The sequence below is a fragment of the Mirounga angustirostris genome, unplaced genomic scaffold, assembly GCF_029215605.1.
Source record: "Mirounga angustirostris isolate CCGP_5_RB_7025 unplaced genomic scaffold, mMirAng1.0.hap1 SCAF_1, whole genome shotgun sequence".
NCBI lineage: Eukaryota > Metazoa > Chordata > Mammalia > Carnivora > Phocidae > Mirounga > Mirounga angustirostris.
In genome coordinates this window covers 81,476,843-81,497,933 of record NW_026991709.1, presented here as the reverse complement: position 1 = coordinate 81,497,933, position 21,091 = coordinate 81,476,843, and the positions used below count along the sequence as shown (strand labels likewise).

The 21,091-nt window shown below is 43.5% G+C and overlaps 3 protein-coding genes across 11 annotated transcripts in view; 1 reads left to right on the top strand and 2 right to left on the bottom strand.

The window, feature by feature from the left end:
* ABCC5 (ATP binding cassette subfamily C member 5) overlaps positions 1-21,091 on the bottom strand; it is a 175,963-nt gene that overhangs the window by 121,880 nt on the left and 32,992 nt on the right. For 2 of the 9 annotated variants that reach the window (XM_064584433.1, XM_064584432.1), the window contains one exon: positions 16,741-16,829. The exons of the other annotated variants lie outside the window; for them this stretch is intronic. The gene's annotated coding sequence lies outside the window, so the exon portion shown is untranslated. The remainder of the gene's footprint in view (positions 1-16,740; positions 16,830-21,091) is intronic. 9 annotated transcript variants of the gene reach the window in all.
* LOC123834364 (5-hydroxytryptamine receptor 3C-like) lies at positions 261-5,437 on the top strand. Its single transcript, XM_045863536.1, is given in 9 exon segments — positions 261-327; positions 1,653-1,786; positions 3,006-3,115; positions 3,415-3,584; positions 3,929-4,089; positions 4,442-4,664; positions 4,740-4,760; positions 4,843-5,058; positions 5,175-5,437. Coding segments are annotated over 9 exon segments (1,365 nt in total).
* On the bottom strand, positions 16,858-19,721 carry LOC123863571 (tetraspanin-17-like). The gene is given in 2 exon segments (XM_045903274.3): positions 16,858-18,925; positions 18,927-19,721. Coding segments are annotated over 2 exon segments (891 nt in total). The 5' UTR covers positions 19,671-19,721; the 3' UTR covers positions 16,858-18,778.

The window sequence follows — 21,091 nt, the reverse complement described above, 5'->3', positions numbered from 1 at the left end:
CAAGGCTGCTAAACAGGTGTTTTTCCCCTGGTCTTGAAGGCCTAACATCCCCCCCTGCCTGGAGCCCAGAAGGCATACCAGCATGGGGACAAAGCAGGACACTCTGCTGTGCCCTCTCTGGCTACAGCCTCTCACCAGGAAGTGGTCACCTGTCATGAGCACTATTCAAAACCAGGAACCAAGGTGTGGTCTGAGCTCCTTTAAGCTCAAGAGTTTGGGGGCTCCTGGTGTGTCCCCAGAGAAGAGTCCAGAAGAGGACGATGGAAGGGGGGTGGCCTGTGGAGGGGGAAGTCCTCCTCTACCTCACTGTCAGCCTTCTGCTTCCAGGTAAAATGAGGCAAGAACAAGGAAAGATGGGAATGCTGTTCTGAGCAAAATACAGGAACCCTCTCATTCTGCAGAACTAGAAAGCATCTAAAATAACTGGGTTAAACATTTTCTTTCTCTGTAGGATCTATGTTATGGCTTCCTTGGAAACAGACAAAAACCCCATTTCACTGATTAGTACACACAGCCCCTCTTTCATCTGCCCGCCTAGGCATCTACTGAACTGCCTTTCCATTTGCCACCTCTCCAATGCCACTCCTTTACAGTGTCCAACTTTTCCTTTCTACCAAGACATAGTAACTATGAACAGGGTGGTTTTGGTCCTGGTGACAGGAACATAGCTCTTTTCCCACCTCACTCAGGAAGATCTTGCAGAGGAGGTGATGTAGAGGGGAAAGGACAACATTTTCTTCCCTTGCGATGTGTTTCTCCTTGGTTTGGAGATGTACCTTATGAGTTAGCTGGCATGGGGGAGTAATGGACAAGGCACAAGGACTTGTTGGGCTGTAGTTACAGGAATAACCACACAGTCATCTGTCGCTGGGATGAGGGTCAGAGGAGCCAAAGGGCTTCTACATTTCATTGCCTGGCTCCACCAAGCACATGGTAGATGATCAGTGAGATCCTCTCAGAATGGTGACCATGAAGCTGGTTCCCATGGGTCTTAGAGGAAGCCACTGAGCTGGAGAAGGGCACAGAGCGCAGCACATAGTGGGTAGCCAGTAAATTCACATTCAGGGCAACAGTAAGTCCCCACATATTTCAGGTTGCACTCAGGTTGACTTCTTCCCAAATTTTTCCTTCCAGGAAATGGGAAAACATGAAAGCGGGAAGGGGTAATTAAGAAACAAAATTTTAGGGAAATTTTGTTCAGTGACTATGAGAATAAGTCAAAATAGAGCTAGAAAGAAAACAGTATGGTCAAACAAAAGCCAAAACTTCAGGGTTGGGACTACGGAAGGACTAGGACTCCCCAGAGAGGCTGTTCGCATACAAATTTGGGGAGGTTTTATATGGGAGTAAAGCACAGGAAGAAAGGTCTGAGCCCTGGTTCAGCTCATCACATCAACTTCCCCCATTTGCCTACCAAACCAGCCCATGCTCCCCAGTCCTGGCAGGAAGGGCTTGGATTTCAGAAGTCTTGGCCCAGGAAGGAGGGGCTCACGTGCTTCACCCCGTGTCCACATTTTCTTTCTCTGCAGAGAGGCTCTCAGGCTTCAGCCCTGGTACTCCTCTTACATAGGACACACAAAAGTCCTATTCCCATCTCACAGGGTCTCTGCTCTCTACAAGAAGGTCAAACACTTTCACCGTCAATTACTCAGGCTTTGACCAGCACGGGGTGGACCCTGCTGCCTTCCAGACTATATTTAACCAGAAGGACTTCCGTCCAGTCATCAACTACAGCATCCCCACTCAGGTCAACATCTCCTTCACTTTGTCTGCCATCCTGGAAGTGGTGAGTTCTGACTCCTGCACTCTTTCCATTGGCTGCTAGTAGGGAACAAGGAGTCTTCCCCCTGGCAACCCAACCTTCCACTGGTCCAGTGGCGAGCAATCCATCCCCAGATGCTCTACAAGTCAGATGTCCATCCTATGGGATGGAGAGACGTGAAGGGGAACATGGCAGCGACGTTTCTGCAGGGAATATTTGTCCTGAGTTCTGTCCCTATAGGCAGATAAAACATATTTCCAGTGGGCCCCCGTGCTGTCTTTCCCCCTACATTTTCCATGTAACCTGCATTTTTTGGACCCACGTTTCTTTTGAGACTTGTGACTGAAAAGCTGAACAGTCCCATGAGACCACGTAGGAAACAAAGTCAAGCGCTGGACTGGGACCTGATCTCAGGGCATTAATCATCCTGCATGAGGACTTCTTTTTGTCAGGATGAACAACTTCAGCTGCTGACATCATTTCTGTGGTTAAAGTTGGTATGTAAGTCCAGCTTAGTTCTCTTCCCTCTTTTTCCCCTTTTTTCTGGGCTTGTTTGCAAAAATCACATTTGTTGAAATTGGCAGTGCCTGAGGGAGTAGATAAATCCAACCAAAATAGGGCCCATGCTGATGACAAATAGCTTTCTGAGCTGCCAAACAACTTTGAAAGACATAGATGGAAAATGCAGGAAGAAGGGGGAGGTACCGTTGAAATCCCCTAAGTAAGCTCCAAGGCCCAAAGGTATCCAGCACCCAGTTTCCGATTTCCCTTGAGTGTGAAGTGAAAGGCCAACAAGACTTTGTTAGCTAGACAAGGGGGACGTTATCACCAGGAGAGAAGAGGAATCAGAGTTTAAAAGGAAATGAGGTTTTAAAAAAAAAAAAGTGACATGCATAACAATGTGCAAAGTATGAGTTTATCTATGTAAGTAAAAATGAATGCTGGAACATGTATTAATTTTTTTTTCTAGAAAGATACCCAAGAAACTGTTAATAAGGAGACTGAGTTGGGGATATGAGCTGAATTGGAGTGAACTGAGGAGGGAGAAGCTTGTTTTTTATATTATACCTTTCTGGAATGGTTAAATTTTATCATATGCCTGTAGTACATACATTTAGAAAAAAAAAACATACACGTGTATATATGTATGTGTGTGTGTGTGTGTGTGTATGGAAGGGTATATGCTGACATAAACTAGCTCCAGGTTTCAGCCATAACCATCCCTCTGTGCTCTGTGCTCTAGATCTGGAATAACCCATTCATCAGCTGGGATCCAGAAGAATGTGGTGCCATCAGTAAACTCACTGTGACAACTGAGAGCCTGTGGCTCCCAGACATCTTCGTCATGGAATCGTGGGTACCAGGGCTAGGGAAAGCTGGAGCAGAGACCCTTCTGCAAGGGGCAGGCCAGGGCGGTAGAGGGGAAACCCATTCAGTGGGACCACCAAAAACTTATTTCAGAGGAGCACAATCATGGCTCATCAACCGTCTCTTATTTCTAGAAGATGTTTCTTCTAGAAATGAGAAAGTGATGGGCAGAAAAGATGGCAGAATGGCCATAGTGAGTAATGTTGGGAAGCCCCACCTTAAAAGAGAAGCTTAAGCTGATGTGGAACCCAAAGCATCTGCCTCTCTCCCCTTCTACCACTTAGCATGGATGTGGATCAGACCTTGGAAGGCCTCTCTGCATATGTGACCAATGACGGTCACGTTGTGTATAACAAACCAATGCGGGTGACCAGCATCTGTAGCCTGGACATCTTCTACTTCCCCTTTGACCAGCAGAACTGCACACTCACCTTCAGCTCTTTCCTCTACACAGGTGAGTTGAGGTGGGGGTTCCGGGATGGGGTAAAATGAGATCAATGAGTGGGGCAACAAAACAGCACACACAGCAAGGTTATCTTTTTAAATGCCTAAAAAGGGACAGTGGAGTATTTGCTGATCGGGGGTGTGTGGGTGGTGGGGTGGGGGAGTTGAACTAAGGAGGAGACAAGACTTCTGAGAAAGCCCAGAATTGAAAGGAGGTGACTGAGGAGCGAGGAAGCCATGTTACTGGGCAGCTAGAGAGAGGGAGCTAAAGCAGTTTTCTAGCTCATCTCTCTGAGCCCCGCACAGAGCAGGGGCTAAACAGTGTGTTGAATTAATGTTTGTCTCCCTCTGCAGTGAAAAACATGTTGCTGGGCCTGGAAAAGGAAGTGTGGGAGATAGTGGACACCTCACGTGACATTGTCTGCACACAAGGGGAGTGGGAGCTCCTGGGCATCAACAAGGCCACCCCAAAGCTGTCTGTGGGCTCCAGTCTTTTTGACCAAATCATGTTCTACGTAAGCCCAGAGACTGTGAGATGTGTCTGTCCCCCTTATCTCCCTCATCAGGTCTTTCTAAATGCCTGAGCCTCTCACTTCCTGTCCCAAGACCAGAAAGCCACTGGGTGCCACAACCCTCACAGCCTTCCTCTCTCCCAAGGCCCCCAGAGCAGCCCCCTTTCTGAACCTGCCGGCTCAGGCATAGGTTTTCTTTCGTGGATATGGCAGAATCTTTTTAGTCATGTGAAGGCTGCTTCTTAACCAGCCCCAGAAAGAGCTCCTATTGGGCTGAGGACACCAAGGGAGGGACTGGAATCATCCCCCAGGCTCCCCTCAGTCCTAGCTTCACCTGGTTCTCTCCTCCCCCCAGGTGGCCATCAGGCACAGGCCCAGCCTCTATGTCATAAACCTCCTGGTGCCCAGTAGCTTTCTGATCGCCATTGATGCCCTCAGCTTCTACCTGCCGGCAGAAAGGGGGAATCGTGTCCCATTCAAGATAACCCTTCTGTTGGGCTACAACGTCTTCCTGCTCATGATGAATAAACTACTTCCTGCTAATGGCACCCCCTCATCAGTATGCCCACCTCCTCACTGTTGGAAAGTGGAGGGGGGGAATAAGGCAAGGTAGACACTGCTAGACCTGCTCAGACAGCTAAGGCAGAAGGGAGAAAGCAGGCATCTCAGAAAGGGCTCTCTGTGCGAGACAGAGAAAAGGGGGGATTGCTGGTTCTTCTGGACCTCTCTCATGCATGCTCCTCACCCCCATCCCAGGTGTCTACTTTGCCCTGTGTCTGTCCCTGATGGCGGTCAGCCTGCTGGAGACCATCTTCATCACCTACCTGCTGTACCTGGCCACCAGCCAGCCCCCACCCATGCCTCGGTGGCTCTACCCTCTGCTCCTCTACTGGGCCAGCCCAAGGAAATGTTGCCCCACTGCACTCTGGAAGGAGAATGTGAGCCCAGGCCTCATGCCCACTCACCTACCTGGTAAGGAAAATCTGCACTGCCTATACTGTCTACACTGGGCCCAGCCTCCCCAGTCCCCCACTTCCCCAATCCTGTCTCCTTCCCACTTCACGGCTGAGTCTCTGTCTTCCCTACAGGACCGAAGGAGCCAGGGCAGTTGGTAGGGAAGGAGCTGGGACCCAGAGAGGCAGAGCTGAATGGGGCTTCAGGATTGACAAGCACCCAGCTAGCTGACCTGTGGATGCAGTTCAGCCACATGATGGACACCTTCCTCTTCCACCTCTACCTGTTCTTCTTGGCCTCCTCCATCATCACGGTCATCATCCTCTGGAACACCCAGGAGTTGAATTCTAACGGTGCAAGAGCAAGCCAGTGTTCAGGTTTCTCCAGCTTCAACTGACCATCCCAGACCCCGTTCCTCTGCTCCAATTTGCATACATAGTTCCAGATATGCCATGATCCCTGCTGCAGGGCTTACATAGAACCTCTGCAGACTCTCTCAGAAATAGGACTATATTTCTAAAACATAATGAATTCAGAATTTACACATTTATGTTAGAAATATAACTTTTACTGGAAAAGGAAGGCTTTATAATAAATGACTGCAAGTATTTACCAAAAAAACTAACTCACTGGTATAGAGGAAAGGGATTAAACCTCTTTTTACATATAGGCTAACATATTTATTTATTCTTTTAATAAATACTTATTGAGCACCTACCATGTGCTAGGCACTGTTCTGAGTGCTGAGGGTACAGCAATGAGTCAAGCTGACAAAAATCTCTACCCTCATGGAGGGTGGGTGGAGACTGACTGACAATAAAGAAGATAATAAGTGAAACATAGAGCATGTGCTAAGCACCAAGGGGAAAAAGCAAATTAGGGAAGGAAGAATGGGAGGTGGGGGAGGAGGAGACTGCAAGTTTAGGTGGGTGGCCAGGGAAGGCTTCGTGATAATTTGCTGCCCGGCGGGCTCCTATGCATTACTCCAGAAAAGCACCAGGAGCATAGGTGGTGCTATAAACAGATGTCCCTTGACAGATGGAGACTTGAGGATGAATCAAACACAGCTCTGTCCTCAAAGAGCTTGTGGCCCAGCTGGACAAATAAAATATATATTTTAAATAATTGCAATTAAATGTAGAATCTGTTTTTAAAGTTTTGGGGAGTGCCATTGAAAAGAAACTGCTGTGAAGTTCAGAGAAGAAAGGATTCTTCTAATGGGAGCAGAACTGTGGTGCTCGATCCTGTCTGCACATTAGAATCATCTGAAGAGACTTCTATTTTTTTATTTTTTTAAGATTTATTTATTTATTTATTTATTTTTAAAGATTTTATTTATTTATTTGAGAGAGAGAATGAGAGACAGAGAGCACGAGAGGGGAGAGGGTCAGAGGGAGAAGCAAACCCCCCGCTGAGCAGGGAGCCCGATGTGGGACTCGATCCCGGGACTCCAGGATCATGACCTGAGCCGAAGGCAGTCGCTTAACCAACTGAGCCACCCAGGCACCCAAGATTTATTTATTTATTTGAGAGAGCGAGTGCACGCATGAGTGGGGCGAGGGGCAGAGGGAGAGACTCCTCAAGCAGACTCCCAACTGAGCGTGGAGCCCTACACGGGGCTCTACATGGGGCTCCACACGGGGCTCGATCTCACGACCCATGAGATCATGACCTGAGCCAAAACCAAGAGTCGGATGCTCAACCGAACAGACTGAGCCACCCAGGCACCCCTGAAGAGCCTTTTAAATAATCCTAGCCCCCAGGCCTTCTCCCAGACCAATTAAATTAGAACTTTGGTGTGGACCCTGGATTTGGTATATTTGAAAGCTCCCCATGAGATTCTAATGTGCAGTCAGAATTGAAACAACGGAGGTAGCAGAGGAGGTAGTGTTAACTTGGACTCTGAAGGGTGACTAATGCATGAACAGATGGAGGGCTTGCTGGGACTGACTAATCACAGTACACCTCTGGGGTTACATTAGTACATTAGTACATTAGAATCACTGCAGGTTGGGCCTCAGGGGGCCAGGGGTTTGTGCAGCGGTAGTTGAACGGCAGGATCCAGGCAGAATGACGACACACTCGTTCTCCTGGTACTCAGATGGTTCAAGTGTCCAGAACAAACTCATAAAATCATCTACCAGAAATAGCCCCACAATAGAACACAAAATAGCATAGACGCTTTGGGAAACAATTTGGCAGCTCCTCAAAGTGTTGAACATAGGGTGACCCTATAACCCAGCAATTCCACTCCTAGATACATGCCCCAGAGAAATGAAAACCTATGTCCACACAAACACTTGTGAGCAAATGTTCATAGCAACATTATTCAAAATAGCTGAAACAACCCAAATGTCTATTAACCGATGAACAGATAAATAACATTTTTTATATCCATGCAGTGAAATATTATTATTTGGCTATAAAAAGGAATGAAGCACTCATACATGCTACAATATGGATGAACCTTGAAAACATTATGCTAAGTAAGAGAAAAGCCAGTCACAAAAGACCACATATTATATAATCCCACTTGAATGAAATGTCCAGAATGTGCTAATCTACAGAGACAGGAAGTAGATTAGTGGTAGCCTAGGACTTGGAGGAGAAAAGGGCAGGTGAATGAGGAATGACACTAAGGGGTATAGGATTTCTTTGGGAGATGATAAAAATGTCCTAAAATTAGACTGGTGATGATTGCATAACTTTGTAAATATACTAAAAACCATGGAACTATATACTTTAAATACGTGAATTTTGTGGTATGTAAATTATATCTCAATAAAGTTGCCAAACAATAACAAAAAATACATAACCCACCACACAATTCTCTGTGCCTACCACTTCCTTCCTGCTTATTCTCTCATTCCCCCGCTCCCTGCTGCCATCTCCCTGACTCTCTGACTCCTGACTCCATATATTCAGTTTTCATCAATGTCTGTCCCTGGCCCTCCTCCACCATATGACTCACCAGGAGCCCACGGACTGCAGCTCCCCACTCACCTGTCAGCTCTGCACGCTTCCTTGATTTGGAAATCACCCACGACTTCAGGTCAGACACAGTTTCTACTCTGAGTCAGACCAACTCAGAGATCCTTGATAGAAGATGGGAATTCAGACATTATGTACATGGGGCATGCCATCAGGCTCAAAGGAGAACTTCTGCCTCTATGGATCATCAAGTCATCTGGTCCCCAGAACAGCACCATGGAATAAATGGAATGAGCGAAGCATTCATTTACTCATGTATCCAATCTTTACTAAGTGCTTATTTATGTGGTAGACATTTTATCTAAGAGCTGGGGATAAATAAGTAAGACAGATACTTGATCTTCTCAAGTAACAAACTGATGATTTCATATACTGATAATTACTCCAAAGAAAATAAAACAGGGTAATAGGACAGAGAGTGACACACAGATTAACAGGATGTTCTAGGAAGGCCTCTCTAAGAAAGTGACATTTGGGGCGCCTGGGTGGCTCAGTCGGTTAAGCGACTGCCTTCGGCTCAGGTCACGATCCTGGAGTCCCAGGATCGAGTCCTGCATCGGGCTCCCTGCTCAGCAGGGAGTCTGCTTCTCCCTCTGACCCTCCCCCCTCTCATGCTCTCTGTCTCTCATTCTCTCTCTCAAATAAATAAATAAAATCTTTAAAAAAAAACACCAATTAATTAAAAAAAAAAAAAAGAAAGTGACATTTGTGCCAGCCAAGAAACAGATAATCATATCATGATGAGATATGTCCTGGGATTCGTACTGATGTATTCATATGGGGAGGCTGGGATGAAACATGACAGACAGCACTACAATTATAGAAGTAGATCTGGATAGCCAGGGTCTTTAGATGAGCAAGGTGAGAAATTGGAAAGAAGTCCCATATTGATTATTTTGATGCTCCTGTGTAATGTTTAAGGATTGTGAGGGTAAACATTTATAATCCACTCAAAGGGTTTAGAACAGAAACTTTCAAATGGCTTTGATCATAAAAACTATTTTACTCACCCATGCATACGGCCTTACTCGAAAAAGCACTGGTGGTAATATAGAATTAAAAAGGAACAAAATTAAAAGTTGCAGAAAAGTTATTGCTAGAGTTGCTCACTACATACTTACTATATACCATATGAGAGACTGTGAATTTACCCATTTAATTATAAAACAATGTCCTATAAACTTTAAAGTAGGTAATACTTTTACAACACTTGTCTTGATATTATAAATTATTTAACTAGCTTTTATTCTCTGAAAGAACATCACCAATGCACTGTCACAAGCAGATTTTGAGGGAGTTTGTATATGTCCACTTTAACAATAAGATAGACACCTGAAACACAAAGTGAAATTACTTTTGATGCAAATGCATCACAATACCCTGAAGGGGAGAATCAAACAATCCATGTGATGTTGAAGAGATGATGATGATGAAACAAAGCTAGCAGTTGATTAAAGAGCATGAATAGCAATTCGACCACCTCAGACCAATGCTGCTGATGCTCTGATGAGAAAAAGCTCAGGAAATTGAAAGAATCCCAACAAGCCCCATGTTTGCTTGCAGGTAGGAGCTTTGTGACTTTCTCACAGGCTGCAGGATCATAGTAGAATGCCAAATTGGATTCTGGGGGACATTGAGTAATGTGCAAATTTTAGTTTACAAATGCCTCATTTTTAGCAATCCTGAATTAACAGGTCCTTAGTGATGTGTAAAGCTGAAAGGAAGACCTGAAGTGTTTGTGTTTGTCAGTCCTTTGGGAGATCCATACCGCCCTCTAGTGGGCACCCTACTCAGACCCTTCTGAGATTGGTTACCTTAGGATTTGGCAAAAGAACATACTACGGATACTACATTATCCATATTTTCCTGACTAAATTTTGGACACATTGTCAGATGATTTGTAAATGTGAACAGGCCTATAAAAACCTACAAATAAAATTACATTCATAGACTTAGTGAATTGCTTTTATTAAAAAACAGTTACATGAGGGGTGCCTGGGTGGCTCATTTGGTTAGGTGTCTGACTCTTGATCTCAACTCAGGTCTTGATCTCAGGGTCGTGAGTTCAAGCCCCACACTGGGCCCCACACTGGGCTCCACACTGGGCAGTGGGGCATACTTTAAAAAAAAAACAAAGATACATGAAAAGAAATATGAAAGTTGCAAAAACAAACAAACCAACCAAAGAACACATATCAACATGCACTTGTGGTTTTCATCATTGACCTACTGTTGAAGTTGTCAAGTTGATGAACTATTATTCCATCTGTCCTTGTTGAGCAAGAATTCTGCTTGTCTGAGTATTAATGGGTCTGAAGTAAAATAGAGATGTGGATCTAAAACTAATGATGTAATGTATGGTGATTAACATAACAATAAAAAATTTTAAAAAATAGAGATGTGGTGGCTTCTACAGTTTTCATGAAAGATTGTTAGTTTAGGCGTTTCTTTGGTTTGAACATAGAAAAGTTATTTTTTTTTTTAAAGATTTTATTTATTGGGGCTCCTGGGTGGCTCAGTCTGTTAAGCCTCTGCCTTCGGCTCAGGCCATGATCCCAGGGTCCTGGGATCGAGCCCCATATCAGGCTCCCTGCTCGGCGGGAAGTCTGCTTTTCCCTCTCCCACTCCCCCTGCTTGTGTTCCCTCTCTCGCTGTCTCTCTCTCTGTCAAATTAATAAATAAAATCTTAAAAAAAAAGATTTTATTTATTTATTTGAGAGAGAGAGAGCACAAGCAGGAGGGTGGGGAGAGGGAGAAGCAGGCTCTTCACTGAGCAAGAAGCCCAATACAAGGCTTGATCCCAGGACCCTGGGACCATGATCTGAGCTGAAGGCAGAAGCCCAAGCGACTGAGCCACCCAGGCACCCCTAGAAAAGTTATTTTAACAATAGCCCTCACTTACTGAGTACTTTTTTTTTGTCAGAGGGAGAGAGAGAGAGAGAGAGCACGAGCAGGGGGAGCGGCAGGCAGAAGGAGAAGCAGGCTCCCTGCAGAGCAAGGAGCCCGATGTGGGGCTCCCAGGACCCTGGGATCATGGCCTGAGCTGAAGGCAGACACTTAACCAACTGAGCCACCCAGGCATCCCCCGAGTACTTTCTATATGCCAAGTCTATCACATCCATGTCATTTTACCCTCACAACAATTCTATCAGGTAGGTGTTAACATTATTCCCAGTTTGCAGATAAGGACAGGGTACAGGTAGAAGGAAGTTAAGATCCTTCCCCAGGATCATACAGCAAGTAAATGATAGAACCATTTTGAACCCAATTATGTCTAACTCACTCTTATGTTTTAATATTGCCAAGGAATGCAGAAATAATAATTCTTGAATAATTCTTGAATAAACTAAGCTCTAGACTCTGAATCCAGAATGATCTCCACCAAAGGATTCATCGCACCTCACTCTGATAACTCTCAACCTCTGGATGTCAGTCTTCACTGTAGCCACCACCAGCCTTTGGACTTTCTACAGCTCTCATGATCCCCTGGCCTCTCACTGGGACCCTCAGAAACTGATCACACACACACACACACACACACACACAAATGAATGCATGTTTAACTGGTGAAATCTGAATAAGCTATATGGATCATACTGTTTATTTTTTTTTTTAAAGATTTTATTTATTTGACAGAGAGAGACAGCTAGAGAGGGAACCCAAACAGGGGAAGTGGGAGAGGGAGAAGCAGGCTTCCCTCAGAGCAGGGAGCCCGATGTGGGGCTCGATCCCAGGACTCTGGGATCATGACCTGAGCTGAAGGCAGACGCTTAACAACTGAGCCACCCAGGCACCCCTGGATCATACTGTTTAAAGACAGTTTTTAGAAAGAGGCAAAATCATGACTCTTATACAAATATAAAAAGGAATACATATTGGGGCGCCTGGGTGGCTCAGTTGTTAAGCATCTGCCTTCGGCTCAGGTCATGATCCCAGGGCCCTGGGATCAAGCCCCACATCAGGCTCCCTGCTCAGCGGGAAGCCTGCTTCTCCCTCTCCCACTCCCCCTGCTTATGTTCCCTCTCTCACTATCTCTCTCTCTGTCAAATAAATAAATAACATCTTAAAAAAAAAAAAAGGAATACATATTGAAGAATTGATTGAACTCATACATTATGAGAGAACCAGACAAATGTTATAACTGGTTCAAAGGAAAAGCCAAGAAGCACAGATCTATATAGAGTGAAGATACTGAATTGCAAATAGAGGTTATAAGTCCACTGGAACTCCACAGGACAAGGCAGAGTTTGCATATTGACAATGTTGAATTTTACCTGAGCCCTGTGTTCCCAGAAAACACCAACAGTTAAGAAATCTCCCCAATACTTTGCTTTCTGAGATCCCACCACCCTTTTGTGTTCCAGAAATGGCTGATAGAAAAGAACCACCTTTCCCTGAATGACTTAGATAAGACTCACTCACTGTCCATTCTTTCTCATGACTCCCGTAGGCTTTACAGGTGCCTCCCTTGTTTACTTGTGACAAGACCAAACAAACATTTCCCCTTCTGCCTAAACCCACCAGCAGGGCAAGACACAGATCCTCCAAATCCCAGTTCTTTGTCACATGAATGATTAACTGAGATTAGAGCTGTTTATCCCCTAAAACAAACCAGAGACAGAGCTAAACATTTCCTATTGAACTGACTGAGACTTCTGATTGTGAAATACTCCCAACTGTAAATCATTCCACCTATAACTTGTCCACTGCTCCCTATTAAAAGTCTAAGGCAATACTACCCTGCCGAGATACTCTGATCTATGGATCTGGGTGATCTCCCTACTGTAGCAGCCTAAATAAAATCAATCTTTCTTCATTTTTAAGATTTTATTTATTTATTTGACAGAGAGAGAGACAGCGAGAGCAGGAACACAAGCAGGGGGAGTGGGAGAGGGAGAAGCAGGCTTCCCGCTGAGCAGGGAGCCTGATGCGGGACTCGATCCCAGGACCCTGGGATCATGACCTGAGCCGAAGGCAGATGCTTAACAACTGAGCCACCCAGGCGCCCCCTAAATAAAATCACTCTTCTTAATTGTTTGGTTTTTGTCATTGGCAATATTCATCAGTTACCTGCAGTTTAAAAAGTTGATAAATAGCCCAGAGACAATGAACAGGGCTCTTATCAGAAAGCTGGGACCTGTTATCATAGACAATGCATACTTTCTCATTGAAGTACACATTTTTTTCTATAATCTCTTTTGATGAAAAATAATCTCAAAGGAAGATTATCCTTTTTTTATTTTTTAAATTAACATATAAGGTATTATTTGTTTCAGGGGACAAAGGAAGATCATTCTTGATTGCAAATAAGGCTGGTCTCTAACTTCAGTATTTACACTGGTGCAACAAGAGTGATAATTTGCCACTTAGGCCTTCTTAAGCTTGCGTTATTGAAAGGCTTCCCCAAAAGATCTCAAATTTGACTTTTAAAAGCCTCTGAGGTTAGATAGTCACACCAAGAACTCAACACCTGAATTCAGCTGTGGTAGCCATTCGGTGAATTTGTCTCTTCTTGAAGTTCCCCAAATATCCTAAGATTCCTGGGTCTGACAAGAAAGTGACCTTACCCACCCAGAAGCTGAGAACCTTGTAAGCCAGATACCAACCAAGTTTCCTGGAAGGGTTTGTAAGCATTGGCTCCATAAAGTCAACCTAGGTCCTTAGATGTGTCTGGCCATGTCTGATTAAAGGAGCATCATTCCCAAATATAACACTCCAGGCAAGGCCTTGGTTGCACACCCAGTGTTTCCAATTATGTCTTGGTAAAAAGGACAGATTCTTACTGAATCTATGCCAATAACTATATTGTCATGAAAATATGGTAATTATATTGTCATGAAATTAAGAATATTCGATAAAAGTTCCCAAATTTTAGAGGGCTCCAGGCAAAGAGAATGAGCTATCATTCACAAATGTTTCATTTTGGTGTACAAAAGCAGAGTCTGAAAAAAAAGCAGAGTTATAATTGTTAAACTGTTATGAGTTATAGCTAGCTTAAGAGGAAAGAAAAAGGGCTTCCTTAAATATCCAGAAAATAGAACATTACGAAAATATCAATAATAGTTTAAGCAAAAACAGTAATCATCCCTCATCAATTCATCAGTCCTATGTAATTAATTCTTGTTTCAGTGGATCTTGGGCTAGCAGTCTTATGAACCTATTGGCTTCTCTAGAGTTCCAGAAATCCTGGCTCAGGTCACTAGTATGGTCTCAAAATTATTTAAGTGATGCCATCAGAAACCTGTACCCCAAAGTATCTGGCATAGTCCTTTTCCACAGAATTCTGAAACATTCCTTGGTTGAAGACGAAGTACTCTGGCTTATATTTGATTGAAAAGCTTTCAGGGAAGCATCAAATAAAAAACTATCTGTATTTGACAAAAAAAATTTTTTTAGAGTGCGCACGCACGCGAGAGAGAATCTTAAGCAGGCTTCATGCCCAGAACAGGGCCTGCTGCAGGGCTTGATCTCACAACCTTGAGATCATGACCTAAGCTGAAATCAAGAGTCAGACGCTAACCAACTGAACCACCCAGGTGTCCCAAATCTACCATCTTAGCCATTTTTTTAACCACAATGGAGCTCAAACTCTTGACCATGAGATCAAGAGTTGGACACTTACCCGACTTAGCCAGGCAGGTGCCCCTGTATATGACAAAAAATTTTAAATGGTTGTAGTTAGCCTACTAGCTTATTACTGATAATTTTAAAAAATGAAAGAGCGGATAAGAAATCATTACAAGAATTATGCAAAATGATAAGGAAATTTGTTTTTTTCTATGGCATGCAATACAAGATAATAAAGTCAATCTAAGGGTGCCTGGGTGACTCAGTCAGTTAAGTGTCTGTCTTTGGCTCAGGTCATGATCCCAGGGTCCTGGAATTGAGCCTTGCATTGGGCTCCCTGCTCAGCAGGGAGTCTGCTTCTCCCTCTCCCTCTGCTGTTCCCTACTCCACCCACCCCACTTGTGTGCTCTCTCTGAAAATAAATAAATAAAATCTTTTTTAAAAAAATAAAGTCAATCTAAGAAAAGCTTTAGACAAAGTAATTATAAATATGATTAACTATTTTCAAAGAAGACAGTGAACATTACATCTAATTTATAAAAATGGATGAACACACTTTTTACAAAGAAAAAATATTGAAGGGCATCTGGGTGGCTGAGTCAGTTAAGTGTCTTCCTTCAGCCCGGGTCATGATCTTAGAGTCCTGGGATCAAGCCCCGCGTCGGGCTCCCTGCTCAGCCGGCAGCCTGTTTCTCCCTCTACCTGCCACTCCCCCTGCTTATGCTCTCTCTCTCTCTGTGTCAAATAAATAGAATCTTTAAAGAAAAAGGAAAAAATATTGAGACACAACATATAATAATCCTGACTTTATATATCATGACTATACCAAGATTTTTGTAAGAATACACCAAGAACATATCAAGAATGTCAAGTAAAGAGATTCAATAAGTCTTGAGTAAGTCCTAAACATCTGTATATTAATTAAACTACATAGATCAGTGATATGAATCCCCAGTTGGAGCCCAGAAGATGTTAGATTCAAATTTAACAAGTAAAAATGTGACCATGCTAATATTAAAAAGAAATAATAACTGATTATGAGCAAAGGCTCCAACCACATAACCAAGAGATCTGCTGCCCTCTCCTGGAGGCCAATACCCCAATTCAGTTCTGGCTTAAAGGAAAGAGGGCACAGGCAGAATGTCTAGACTTACTTTTGCTTTTTCTTCCTTTCTTCCTCTTAAAAAAAAAATGAGGTAAATTCACATAAAAATTGCAAAAACTGTACAAAGACCTCCTGTGTACATGTCACTGGGATTCCTCAATCGTGGATATTTCTAAATCATTGAGAAACAGTTGCAGAATTCATGACCCATTAACCCTGAATATTTTAGTACATATTTCTTAAAAATGAGAACGCTCTCCCATACAATCACAGTACAACCATCAACATCAAAAAATTAACATCAATCCAAGATTCCCATCTAATTTACAAGCCCTATTCAAATTTGGCTTTTGGTCCCAATAATGTCTTTCATAGATGCAGGATTAAGCCCAGAAATACACTGCATTTAGCTTCAGTCTCCTTCAATCTGGAACAGTTTCTCAATCTCCTTGTCTTTCATGATCTTGACATTTGTGAAGAGTACTGCCAGTTATTTTTTGAGGATTGTCCCTCAATTTGTATTTGTCTAATATTTACTTATAATTTATGCATTTTTTGCAGGAATACCCCAGAAGTGATACTGGGTTCTTCTCAGCACATCAAGGAAGTGCACAATGCCAATTTGTCCCTTTACTGATGCTATAACTATTAACATGTAGTTAAATGAATTTGTTGATTAGTAGTTAATTAAATTAGTAGTTAATTAGAGGTTATAATTAGCAGGTATGGCATGCTTATTAATTAATAAGTAATTAATAAGTGTTTTGCAGAAAGATGCTTTGAGACCATGTAATTATCCCATTCCTCATCATAATGATTCTTGTATGAATTACATATTCAGGGATCTTTACAAAATCATCCTTTTCTAATTCCATCAATTCTTCTATGCTTATTCATTGCCACTCTAATGTAAAGTAGAGCTTTCCCTTTTATTTTATTCATTTATATCAGAACATATTCATGGGTCATTATGTTTTTCAAAGAGTTAAATCCACTACTATCAATATTTATTTTGATGCTCAATTGTTTGGACTTACCTTAGACCAACAAAGAAGAAAGCAGTAGTTGACGATATGACAGTGCCAGGAATGTGGGGGAAATGACCATTTCATTTGTCAAGGCCCTTCTGCCAAAGACCACCAGAAACATACATGTAGTTAAACAAGTCGGCTTTACTACTCATTGCAACAAGGCAGAGCAAAAATCACAGGTAACCATGGAATATCTCAGTGAGAGATAATTACAAAGAACCTGTTACAGGACTTGGTCTTCCCTTGGGTGGTTTGGAGAGAGTATAAAGAAGCAAGGCTCTGTTCAAAATTGAATACTGTCAGAAATCAAGGGAATGACTGCATAAGGAGTAATAGTCATTCATTTAGCAAGAGAGGGGATATTTGGTATTTTGTGGTTTTATATAGTTATCTTATATGTGAGTAGACAAAATTATGAAGCAGCCTTGTTTTGTCCATTCTATCATGGTCTCAGGGTAATCATGTCTGAGGCTGGTATTCTGTAAGATTGTTTAGAATGAACAAATGGCCTGTGAGTGTTAGATCACTTTTGGACATCAGAGGCTGCTTCTTCTTCGTTTTTTTTTTTTTTTTTTTGCACAATATTGTGAGCCGCATTTATTGAAGCATGTAGAGACCACCCACAGCCTGTGTCTTTCAGAGACCAGAGGACACTGCTCAGCCTGCACCTGGGAGCCACGATGCTGGGCGCCTGCCCCACACCCTGCCCACCTGCAGCAGCTCCCAGCATTCCTGAATGGTGGAGACCCCAGGGCCCCCATGGGGGACTGTCCCAGAGGGATCTATGGTGGCAGGGGGGCCACAGCTGGCCCCCACACCTTTTGTTCGACTAGCAGGGTTTAAGATGTTTTTTCATTAGTTGCCAACAACTTAAAAATCAGAATACTTCACATAAAAATCTAGCTTTTTGGCTTCTCCAGATTTCTCGCATTAGACTTACCTACATTCCCGCTTTACAGCAATTAGCTACAACGGAAGGACAGCCACCAATTTCAGGTGGGAATCTGTGCTTTGCCACAGTCCCCACCACATCTTATTGTTACTCAAGGCCAGTTGCCATTAGCGACTCAGACTCAATCATGCAAAATATCACAAAGAAATGTCTCTCTATATCCCATCTCCAGGAATAGTGGGAAAAATTAGAGTCGCACTGCAAAGGCCTCACAACTCAAAGGCCTACTTTATTTTTATAACCCACCTGGCCCTGAGGGCATCTAAGTTAGCGATCTGTGCACTAGCCCAAACCTCTCCTTTCATCCACAAATGCTCACTCCACACATACCCCTTTGTGCAGATCTGAGAACAGTAGCCAGACTTCCCAAATCTGAGCCAGTTTGCTCCTTTAGAAGTCTGTTAATTCCCTGAAACCCAAAGAACTAGTAAGTAGGGTGGACACATCAGGCACAGGGTTGTACCTGGGTGGGGTTGCCCTAGGAAAGCCAGATCCAGGTAAAGCTGTGCTGGCACGCCCTCTAGTGGCCAGAAGGCAACTCTCCAGGCCACCGGGAAGACTGAACTAGATTCCAAGCGAGCCTAGGAGTCAACAATCAATGGCCCCCAAACCTGGTTCCCCCTATCCCCATAGGTGCCAAGCTCAGGCTTCCAGCTTCCTCCTGCCCAAAACCTTCCTGATCTCCATCCCACCCATCAGCCACTCTTCTGGGCACATTGGCACCTATCTTAGCCCCCAGGAGGACCAGACCCTTCCCAGACTGTAGCCTCTTCCAGGCAGGCTCCAGCCTCCCCATTCTTCACTCTCCCAGGCTTCGATCCAGGTTTGGCCCATAGCAGCCTGGCAGCATTTGCAGGGGAAAACCTTGCAGAGGTGGAGGAGGCCAATTCCCAGCCTACAGGGTCAGGCAGGCAGGGCACTTAAGTGAGCAGAACAGGCCAGGCGGGTCCCTCAGAGAACGGGAAGCGCACCTCCCAGGAGCTAATGCCACCGAAGAGCCGCTGTGGCCAGACGGCCATTCTTCACAAGATGCTGGGGATCTGGACTTTTACGTGAAATATACCAAGTTTTAAAGGTTGCTTAATGTATACACTATCCAGGCCAAGAAAACAAGTTGGCAGGGTGGGTCCAGGCCGGGGCCCCAGGAAGACAGCACTGCTGAGGCCCTGCAGCCAACAGAACCTCTGAGATGGTGGGTATAAGCCAGCGGTTTTCAAGGTTTTGTTTATTTGAGTAGTTTGTAGCCATCATCATGTTTGATCCAGTTGGCCTTCACTGCCTTGATGTCACTCACAAGGTTCTGGGCCAGGCAGACACCAAAGATCTGGAGGAAAGTGATGCCCACAAAGACCCCAGCCACAACGATCAGGTTGTCCTGCAACCACTTCTCAAACTGGCCCACACAGCCTTTGGTGTGGATGCAGCCCTGCTGCTTCAGCTCCAGTTTGAGCCGGACATCATAGCCACACTGGGTGTTGAGGACATCTTCCGCAGGGTCCCTGACGCAGCAGGAGAAGGGCACCCTGCAGCGCTCCCAGCTCGGGTTCAAGTCAGTGCAGTTGAAATAGATATTGAGGTTCCAGTCATTAGGCCCTCGGGCTCCGCAGCAAGACCAATATTCCTGAGCAAAGTCAATGAGGTTCTGGAGGTCAATGTCGTCCCGATAGGCCTTGACGTTATTGTTGATGAAGAAATTGAGCTGGTCTCGAATCCAGTCCTTGAATACGAAGGCCAAGATCCCTGTTGCTAGCTCCAGGAAGAAGATGAGGCTGTGGAACACTGAGAAAAACTTGAGCAGGAAGGTGTACTCCCGGAGGGCCCCGGTGCAGCCAGCAAAGCCCAGCACCAACATGACACCTCCAACCACTACAAACAGCCACAAAGGGTCGAGGCCTCCCAGATCTGTCAGCGCCGAGATATTGGAGAGAACGCCCTTCTCACCCCAGGCCCAGAGGCCAGTGGCCAGCAGCAGGGCTCCCAGCATCCCAGAGGCTGCTTCTTATTTCTTTCTCACAAAGTGAAAGTGGGAGTGTGTGAGTGTGGAATGACACACCTCAGCATTTAGATTAGCACAGCTCAACTTTCTATAGCCATATGCATCACTGACTTTATAACTTCTCAAAGTGGCAAAAATGAACATGCTTATATTGCCTCTTCATAGCATATAAAGTAAGAAGCAAGGGAGTGTGAAATGGGTGAAGGGGGTCAAAAGGCAAAAACTTCCAGTTATAAAATAAACAAGTCATGGGGATGTAATGTATAGCATGGTCACTATAGTTAGTAATGCTGTACTGCATATTCGAAAGTTGCTCAGAGAATAGGTCTTAAAAGTTCTCATCACAAGAAAAAAATTTTGTAACTATGTATGTTAACATGTTAACTAGACTTATGGTGGTAATCATTTTGCAATATATCAAATATCAAATCATTATTTTGTACACCTGAAACTAATACAATGTCATATATCAATTACACCTCAATAAAAACAAACAAAGAAAAACAAACATATGGCCTACCTTAACAAACCAGGGGAGGAACTTACAAAGGGGTTTCAAGAGCCTAGCTAGTGGTAGTACTGCCCAAACGAAGAAAATACAGCTTTATGGTTAAGATCACATTCTCCAGGGTCAGACTACCACGGTTCACCTTCCAACTCTACTTCTTACTAACTATGTGACCTTGGGTAAGTTAAAAAGTGGAAGACTAATAGTTCCAGTTTCATAAGGTTGTTTTGAGGACTGAATGAAGTAATTCTCATAAATGTTACAGAACTCTGCACTCAATAAATGTTAGCTCTTATTACAAAACAAAAATGAAGAAGCAAAAATATATACACTTAAAATTATGTTTAGTAATCGGTGTTTCAGTTTAGAAATGACCTAAACATCCAATAAATATTCATTAACTTGATTTAGTGTCAGTCCAAAGCTTTAGGTTACCCAACCCCCTTACAAATCCTCTTCAAGTTGACATACTACAGAACACAGTTACTGTTGAAATACAATTTTCAATAAATATAATAAAATAATAAAATAATTACTGTCAGAATGATGAATCAATTTGACTAAACACAAATCCATATTTTTCATAACCTTAAAAATTAAGTAGAAGTAATGCTAGCTTATTTGGGGAGTATATCTGTATACATTTAGAAGAACTTATCTAAGTAGAATAAAAACATAAGTTTGTATTACACTTACATTAATAAATCAAAAAAATTATTCTTTTTATTAAGCCAAAAATACTAAACTGGACTAATTTGCCCAAAAAATTGCCTAAATCATGTGAACTTGAATTCTTAACAATTCTGTATCTGTTTCCGTAAGAATACTTTTTAAATCTATCACATTGAAAGTATTAGAAGTTCAACCTCCTTATTTTCTGAAATGAGGAATATTCAGTTTA